Below are 9,787 nucleotides of genomic sequence, written 5' to 3' on the forward strand. Positions count from 1 at the left end.
GTTGCTTAAAATTTGAAAGACTGGATAGATGCAATGGTAGAGATTGCATCCTGTGAGTTTCTGCTCAGCAGATTAAAAGTTAGTTTGGAAGATGGGACTTCTGGGAACGTTTTTGGGCCTATATAAAGATCAATGGAGTTTAGCCTGTTTCAAGCATAGCCAAACATTTCCTGTGACTGTGACATGTTTTCCTTTCATTGTATTGTGGACTTTTATTTTATTTTTCTGAAATGATATAAACTGTTCCTTGCTGCTTTGTACTAACCCTTTCTTTAAAACAACAAAAACTTAAATGACAAAAATGCTTTTTGTCGGTGATAAACCTTTCTGCTGATTGCCTAAAGCTTTGCATCAAGCCAAGATGATAATGATGATTCAGTAAAAGCTTCTAAGCTCAAATTCTTGGAAGAAAGATCTTTTTAATAAAAGACGGTCAATTATTTAATACAAAAATAGCATTCATAGAATTAAAAAAAACTTTAAAACAGAAACAACTGAATTTGACAGAATTCCGTCAAAATATGGAGAAAAGAAAAAGATGACAGTCTTTGTCACACCGTCTGCCACTCGTGATGGTGTGACATCCTTGTTAAGTCTTTCCAATGGAAATCCAATAGCATGACTTGAACCAGGATCTTTGGAGGGGAAATAGAGGCCACTATAAAAAGCAGTGGTGAGAGTCTGGATGAGTGCTGAACACTGATCTGCTGGACGCCTCAGACAGGAAACTGCTTCCTCACCATATCTGCCAATTGGGGATCAGTCTCTGACAGCATGGACTGCAGGTGCTGAAACTGCACAAGAGGAAGAAGGGCGGGGTGGAAACACAATGTTTATTTTCCACACACATCTTAACCTGACACAAGCTCTAAAATTAATCCTAAACACTTTTGTTAAACAACGGCCTCACGGGCAGCGGTTTGCACACAAGGGGATTAGAGAATACGAGAATATGTAGACAAGAAATTTAGAGATAAGTCGAGGTGTAATGAACTCGAATCAATAAATCCATTTGTCATTGAGTCTATGAAATTTTGAAAAACTAAGCTTGTGCCATTTTAAATAGCTCATTTTGTTGCAAACACCAAAAACAAATAGCTGATATTTATACCTAATAAAAGGACTTTAATTAATTGGAGTCATAGCATTTGCTGTCAATTGACTTTTAACTCAATTGACCTTTTTTAAATAATCATTCCAACAGTAATAAGATTAAATGGCAATGTACATTTTGTCATTAGATGGGACGTTTAAACTGTTATGTTGGAACGGTTAGGATTTGACAATGAACTTTTATTTTACACTAAAAACCAGACAGGACGATTATCTTCACGGACTACAAGTCTTCAATCTGTCATTAAAGTGTGGTTCTACCATAAAGGCCTGAATATAAGACGGCCCGTCCTTTTTGAAAAAATACTTTTTGAAGATATGAAACACTTTCAGAAAATCCTGTTGGGAAACTTTCCCGAGATACTAACAGAGAGTCCTCATCCTTGAAGCCTTTTCTCTTGTAAAAGTGAAATACTTCCAATAAGGCAGAATGTAAATCCCATTTTTGTTTGTGTAACTTGTCTTATCAATCACATACTCAACACTCTCTAGTCAGGCTCTTGAAGCGGTCAGAAGGCTTTTATTGCTTTTCAGAGTGTCCATTGGAGCTCCTCATTATGAAATTCAGTGACACTGTTAATTCTTGGCGAGTTAACATGATTCTGTCCATCGTGTGTGGCTTATTAAGTGTAGGTGATTACAGTATGTAATACTCCTTTATTGAATGTAATACATATCTGATTTAAACCATTTTGGAGAAAGCACTTACTGAAGTCTTAAAGTTGGGAACTAAACTGCACGCAGCAGTGAGACAAGTCTTCTCTGTAAGGTAACCTTTCTTCACCAAATCTGCCACGGTGTCCTACAAAGAGCAAAAACAGAATAAACAGACACTTCAGTGGCCTTTCAAAGAGAAAAGAAAGCTCTGGTTCACCTTTTTCATAATCATTAAACAGTTGCATTTAATCTCAGCAAACAATCTGATCCAATAGGAAAGTCAGCAAAGCGTTCCTTTGGTATTACCTTGGGAATCTGAATGCAGATGTCAGCTAGAAACTCAGCTGTAATCTCTGTTAGAGTCTGGAGCTGTTCATCTCTTGTGTCTTCTTTGCTGGTACCGTCATCTTTGCCCTCACTATGGTACTGAAGCACCCGCAAAATGGTTCCAATAAGAGGAAGACCTGGAGGCAAAAGACAAAAGTATTTGCACGAAACACATTAAATTATTAATAAGGACTGAGCATATTAAAATTAAAATGGGGGATATCCTGATCATTACAGACTCTGATCTTATATTGTCATTATTTTTTTCATTAATATTTTCCTGCATAATGCAGTTGCACAGTAAACAACCTAAACTTGACCAACAGAAAAATTAGTTAAGCAATTTGACAAACAGCTCTGCATTAAGAAAATGTAGCCTGAATCACAGATTTCCATTAATGGTTTTGTATAATGTTTTCTATAATATTAAAAACACTACAGGCCAAACCATAGATGCAACGCTGCTGTTTATTTGCTTCAGAACCTCTGAAGATTCCAGAGACGATGTGCACTGGGACTTATTTGATAGCTTGTGTACTCAAGAGGGCACAAGGAGTTACAATAAACAGAGAATCAGAAACAAATAAGGTTTTAAATCGCCAGTTTCGAGCCATTTAAAAAAAAGCCCCAGTCTTAATCGTGTGGGTCAGCTTAGAGAATTAACTAATATACCATAAAATATATTTCTAATACCAGAAATCATACAGTTAACGCTAAATCAATGTTCAGTGTACTATATGCATTAAAAATGCAGATCTCATGGCTGATGGCATCCAGTGACCACAGCTGAATCTGTTGTAAAATGTGCAACTGAAGAACAGTGGAGCTGATACAAAGCTTACTTGTGTCACTTCTGCTCCGCCACTGATCTTGGCATCTATAAAGAGCCTGCAGCACAGCAAATGCCTGAACCAAAATGCTCTTCTGCTCTTGCAGGACAACTGGAAGATCATTTGGTTGGCAGAGGTCCTCACACACAACGTCACAGACAAAGTCCCAAACTGCTTTGCCGGGTCCATCAGGGGCAGCTAGAAGAAAATATTAAACAACGTCTTGTCTACTGAGAGGTCACTTCAGTCTTGTGTTACATTTTACTGAATCAACAACTATGGTTAACATGTTTAACCTCTGTAATGATGTACCAACAGCTAAACTCAATATAAACTCTGTTGATCGCTCTTACCAAAAGTCTGAATGCCCTCATCTATGGTGGTGAGGAGTTGGAGGGCGTAAAGGTAAACCTCTAAGCCATTCGGACTTTCTGATCTGTGAAAACAATTTAATACCGTTGAATACTGAGGGTCAACTACATCAACAACATCACAAGTGCCACGTATTTACTTTGACCTCCGCTGTATCAGACCGACAATAAATAATAGATCTATTTTATAAGACGTCAATAATATCAACAAATATGCCAGTGTATTGCATCACCTAAATATAGATATACAAATATGAAAAAAAGAGTGACTGAAGGCACTTAAATCACAACTAAAGTAATTGTTACAACAATGACACTAATTATTGCTTAACAAATTTAATAAGTACTTGCACAGTTGGTGCCTTGAATTATAAGACAATATTAAGTCAAAGGTCCAGTATGTAGAATTTAGTGGCATCTAACGTTGAAATTGCAGTTTGCAATTATTTGAATACCACTCGCATCATCCTCCCGTTCCAAGCGTGTAGTAGAAACTACGGCGAAACTTGCGAAAAACGCTAACGGCCCTATGTAGAGCCAGTGTTTGGTTTGTCCGTTCTGGGCTACTGTAGAAATATGGCGGTGCAACATGGCATCCTATTGAAAGTAACATTCTCCAGAATTTCAATTTCAGATACCCACCGAAGCTGCTTGGCTGCCTCAAGAAGACATGAGGCCACATCCAGACGGCTTTCACCATCCTCCTCCTCCTCACTTGGCTGAGCTGTAATCCAACTCTTCATCAGCTCTTCGTCAAGGTCAAAGAGTTTGTTGACCAGCTCTCCAACCTTCTCAAGCAGGTCAGCTGTAAAACACAAATGGTAATGACTTATAATAACCATTTTAAAAACAGACAGAAGTTTACAAATACTTAAAAGGTGCCCTGTGGAGTTTTCTTGTAAACAAACGAAAGGTATGTTTACATTCAGTGTTACTCACCAAAAAGGCATTGTTCCTTGAGGAACATTCATATGGAGTGCATTTCCCTCCTCAAAAATCATTTTCAAAGCTGATTTTTCTATATTTACTTGCTAGCAGTCTTCTTTTTCCCTGTCTTTGTTGCCGCATTGCAGCACGTCTTGGCGAGTTACCGCCACCTGTTGATCAGTGGAATAGTCTGAAACTATTGGCAGGGCTGTGTATCGTGTCACCCGTGTGCGCACGTGCATGTGCGTCCTCATGCACAAGATAAACAAAACGAGGACCATAGTGCTACTAGAGGTCAGAAACTCCACAGGGAACATTTAAGATAAACAGCTTACAGGGACTTAATATAAGTCATCTTGGTATGTCAAACAGATATTTCATTTCATACACCAGAAACTTCATCAGCTTATTATAGGGGAAGGAATGAGTAAAAGCACTGTACTGTTTGTAGAACTGCACATGATGAAACAGAGGTTGGTGCGCACAGACGTCTGCTGTCGTATTCGCTGAAGCCACAGGGAACAGACATCTTTCTGAGAGACACAGGTCAGCAGCAATCTGCAAACATCATCAGAAAAGATGAATACTTCTCTCTCAGGCTTTCGGTCTCACATGTCTACAGAAAATGTAAACGCCACCTGCTTGTTTCCAGAAGGGTCGGAGGATCTGTATCTCCAAGAAGAAGCAACAGCACAGCACTGTGGACACAGAGGGAGTTGCATTTATTAGAATGAATCACAACAGTGTACGAAATATATTGAAGGACAATTACAGATGATGACTTTTACCCACCCTAAGTCTTCATTTTGGCTGAGAGTCAGACAAGTGTCAGGAAAACAAGCAATGTTCCCAAGGATTCCCACACAAATTTCCTTGAGAAGCAAATACAAAACCAAAAAATTAAATACATTACATAGGATTATATTTTGACAGAGAATGCATAAATTGTCAAGGATTTCACTCACTGTGAGACGTGGACAACGAGATTTGGCTATCACCCCAAGAAGGATATCTGTAGCTTTGAATTCCTGCAGAAAACCAGCCACGTCCTACACACAGTTGTTAATAAACAGTCATTAGTAAATATTTAAACCTTTGCATGATTCATTTCTAACTGCAACATACACTCAGTTGGCAGTTTATTATTAGGTACATCTAGCTAAAACTATTGGACGTCCTGCAGTAAATCCGACTTTTATGAAGGTTTTATTGTTCAGTTTTATTTGAAACCGTTTTAAAGGTGTTGATTCAACTTTATAATCATTTTGGAGGCTGTAGTAGTGAGGATTTATTGCAGGACTGGTGTATTAGACTGCATTAGTTTTAGCTAGGTGTACCTAATAAACTGCCAACAGAGTGTATGGTTTAATTCATTGGTAACGCTATATACATGGTTCCCACACCTTCTTAAACATTAAATTCAAGGACTTTTCAAGGGCTTTCCAAGCCCAATTCCCTTAAATTCAAGGACCCAACACGGCATAGTTTGAGACACGGATCAAGGTTAATTACTGTTATAACACTGAGAATTTCTATAATGAGAACTAGCAGGTTTTACAGAAGCTCACAGGCAACAATTGCTGTTGTGTTACAGTGATCTTACTTTAAGTTAAAAAAAAAAATAAAAATAAATTACATATATACATATACATATATATATATATATATATATATATACACATAGAAACACACACACACATATATATACATATTTATAAACATTCATATATACATACATACATACATAAATTCAAGCACTTTCAATAACCCCTGTCTATTTATGTCTATTTTCAGACCTGTGGGAACCCTGTATATGAATGGCAGACACAAAGACACCACCCAACATTGTTCAGATGGTGACGTCATGTCCCTGGCCAAAAATGGTCCCAGTCGGATGCCAAAAACTGCAATGTGGTTATGAGGCGGACGGCCAGATGGTGACGTTGTTTCCATGTCCAATATTGGTCCAGTCAGACCCTCTCTTACAAACCAGGAAATACTGATCACATTATTGATATGAAAGCATGCATGTCTTTATTTTGTTTTTTCAATACGATATGTGATTGACAATTTATTTGGTCGTGAAATGGTTGTGATCAGATGTCCACAGTGTGACGTCCACTTCACGTACAAAGACAGTATTACTCGAAGCCCATTTTTTAAATATAAAAAACAAACAAACACATTTATGCCATTTATGTATATCTACATGTAAATCATCATTTTAAGCCTGCGGTGTTTGAAAGAGCCACAAGTCTTTACCCAAGCTGTCTTTGATTGCACATGGGAGAAGTTTGCCTTCAGGGCTTTCTGCCAGAAAGTCAGGTGACGTAGTATAAAGAGCAACAAAGTCCTTGTAGGAGACGAGTCATGCATCCACGGGAGGAGGTCGTGGTGGATGAATGGGTCAAACACAGGACTTTCACCCAGGAGACTGGGGTTTGTGTACCGTGTGAAACAAAAAGTCAACGTTGACTTATTATTTTCAGTTTTTAGGATGTATAAAGCTGCTGAATGCACACTGTGTACATAAACTTTAGCAAAACAGCTGAATAGGTCCGTTCATGGTAACAACTTATTTCTACGCTGCTAGAACTCCCAGCCTGATGGCCAGGTAACGTCCCAGACATCGGGCACAACTTTCATTTTGGAACTATTTTTGAACGGTCATTCAACGTCTCAATGTTTGCTGGGCAGCAGCATATTTCATAATTTGTGGTTAAACATCCTGAATTCACAGAATGTAGTACTACTTCTGTTGCCTAGATCATGTTTAAATTCCATTTTCCTGATGTAAATTTTGTAAAAGGTTTACCACTAACCACAAAACAGGAAATTATCCAAAGCGTGCACATTTTGTTTTTATTATTCAACAGTTTTATTATTTTTTTTTTTACATATCATCCAATTTACTACACAGCTCCAATCCAAAATTGTTCAAAGCCAAACTTAAAACCCACTTATTTAGAATAGCTTTTAACACTTAGTGGCCCTGTGACACTTTATCTTAATGTTGTAATGTGCTCTGCTGACCTATTTGTACTTTTATTATTATTTGTTATTATCATTATTATTTTTTACCTTGTTTTTAATGTTGTACAGCACTTTGGTTCAGCTTCGGTTGTTGGAAGGTGCTATAAAAATAAAGCTTGATTGATTGATTGATTGATTTAAAATAACAAATTTTGATCGATTTGTTTTTTTTATTGGGTTGTAGTTACCTTTATGAATACCATTAACATTGTTCATGAAAGGTCGAGTAACAGAGTGATATATTTCTATAACACAACACAATTTCTCAACAGGGAAAACACAGCAGAATAGTGTGGCAAATAAAATCCTGACTAGTCAAAGAAAGTGAAGTCTAAGGGACACAAAAAAAGAACTCTACCTTATCCATGGCCATATCCCAGACTCTACATAGATCTTCCTCATCATCATCAGGGAGCTGCATCTGACCTTCAGAGTCCACCTCCGAATGCTCGGTCACCATCTGCAAGACATGACCATGTTACGAACATTAAGAAATGTTAGCTATATTGGAAAGTGTGTAGCAGAGAGCAGTAGCACACTGTGTTATTAATTGAATATCAACTGGAAGATTTTTCTTCCCAACTGACTTGATTTGTAGTCTCCAAACTGGATGATTGGAAAAAGACATTGTTAAATAGGTGAAGAAAATAAATGCAACTAAAATTTCAGATTATACTTTGTTGCCATTTTCCACTGAACCCATGAACTGATATCTCACTTTCATTTTCAAGTGCCTCAGATTAGACATTAGCAATAGACAGCCGGCCTACATGGATGAGATGAGTCAAGGTGCTGAAAAGCCAGTGCTTGCTGTAAACAGTGTCTCCAATGGCGTCCAAATCTTCGCCCTCCTCTCCATCGGCTGTGTCTGGGGGTGGTGATGGGTTACGGTCCATAACGGGAGACTGTATTCTAGTTGGAGATGAGGATCTCTCACTTTCCACTTCCCCAGCACCATCAACACTATAGTCTGGGGGAGGGGGGTGTAATGGCGTAAAGGATGGGGGGAGGTAATAGAGATTTGTCAGCAAATAGACATTTTGTTATATTGTTTCTACTAGGGTTGCTAATATCTCAGGTAGTATTAAACAATCAATGAGCAGGACTGCTTCATCCAAGTATTGGATGTACAGGCATCAATGTCATAGACATACCTTGATTTGACAGGTTTTTAATTCACTGGACTAGCAAAAACAGACATCCTATCTTGTCCTTTTTGTCTTTAACAGTTTAGATTATTCCCAAAATATGTACTGTCATGGTTTATACTCAGTTGCCAGTTTATTATGTACACCTAGCTAAAACTAATGCAGCCTGATAGAACAGCCCTGCAATAAATCTTACAGATGGGTGACAAATTAAAAGAAGATTAAAGATTAAAACCAACATGAAGTGTCTTAGTATGGAGTCAGGCCACCACGAGCCTCCAGAACAGCTTCAGTGCTCCCCGCTAATTCTGTGGAAGTCTACTGGAGGGATGAACACCATTCCTCCACAAGATAGTCCCTCATTTATCTATACAACCTACCTTTATTTAATCAGGCCATCTCATTGAGATCAAGCTCTCTTTTGCAAGAGAGACCTGAGTACAACAGATATAAAGAAAAACAAACATAGCCCGACATAACAAAAGGACATATAGCATCAGAGACACTCGCAGACATCACTAAAGGATGGGACCTGGAAGCGTCTGCATTTTATATGTTTCTCTACTCGTTTATTACTGGGGTTATTACTGGGGGATTTCCTTTCATTTGTCCCCCATCAGTACCTTCATGAAGGTTATAATATTGTGGTTTTGTTGCAGCTGTGTTGATTCAACTGCATTGTTATTTTGGAGGCTGTAGTTTGTGGTGGGTGTAGGTGTACCTATAAAATGGCAACTCGGGAGTAGGCTATATCGCACAATGACAAGCTTTATGATACGAGAGTTGTTATCTAGAAAAGGAAGTTAACGGTTTAACGCTAGCTATGAATGCAAACTTTGCATATTTTACTCGATTTAACGTTTAACAATTTAACGTTAACTAACGTTAGCAGATGCATATTTCGCTCTTAACGGCAGGTTGCTATCTAGCTTAGCTGTCATACTCATAAACAGTACTTCTTACATGTCAACTCACCCATAATGGCCGCTCTCTACAAACGTAACTAGCTGGTAAATATTGAATGCAATATCATCGCATGTTTTTAAATTGTCACAGTAGATTTTCCAGACGACATTTCAAAGACCCTCCATTTAGTACAAGCAACTGGATGCGCATGCGCGAACGGTGTACACACTGCGCAGTCTTCTTCTTGTGGTCTACCACCTCCAGCTCAAATGAATGCCGCCACCTGCAGTGCGCAGGGGCAATGGCAGGCTATTTAGGCAAATAAGGTGTACATGTAAAGAGGATGGTACATTTACCTTTTTTACTAGCCCTAATCCACGACCACGAGTGCTATCTGGGTGACCTACACATCGGACATTCAGTTCAGGAAAAACTTCACTAAAGTGATGATGAAGTTTTAGCTTCTTATCTAGGA

General features: G+C 38.3%; 1 protein-coding gene across 3 annotated transcripts; it reads right to left on the bottom strand.

Annotated features, from left to right (window-relative positions):
- Positions 1-399: 399 nt before the first annotated feature.
- saal1 (serum amyloid A-like 1) lies at positions 400-9,577 on the bottom strand. Of its 3 annotated transcripts, XM_044194459.1 has the most exons (13): positions 9,382-9,576; positions 8,029-8,228; positions 7,617-7,718; positions 5,191-5,274; positions 5,018-5,097; positions 4,864-4,923; positions 4,668-4,783; positions 3,941-4,103; positions 3,281-3,363; positions 2,940-3,125; positions 2,077-2,234; positions 1,823-1,915; positions 400-794 (listed from the first exon to the last, which is right to left on the bottom strand). In XM_044194459.1, exons 1-13 carry the CDS (start codon positions 9,383-9,385, stop codon positions 717-719), a joined length of 1,407 nt encoding a protein of 468 aa, XP_044050394.1. In that variant the 5' UTR covers positions 9,386-9,576; the 3' UTR covers positions 400-716. The 3 variants fall into 3 exon arrangements, with proteins under 3 accessions (XP_044050394.1, XP_044050396.1, XP_044050395.1); XM_044194461.1 differs by lacking the exon at positions 8,029-8,228 and having other exon boundaries at positions 9,382-9,577; XM_044194460.1 differs by lacking the exon at positions 9,382-9,576 and having other exon boundaries at positions 7,977-8,088.
- Positions 9,578-9,787: the final 210 nt, after the last annotated feature.

Source organism: Siniperca chuatsi, linkage group LG4 (assembly GCF_020085105.1).
Source record: "Siniperca chuatsi isolate FFG_IHB_CAS linkage group LG4, ASM2008510v1, whole genome shotgun sequence".
In the NCBI taxonomy this organism is placed as follows: Eukaryota; Metazoa; Chordata; class Actinopteri; order Centrarchiformes; family Sinipercidae; genus Siniperca; species Siniperca chuatsi.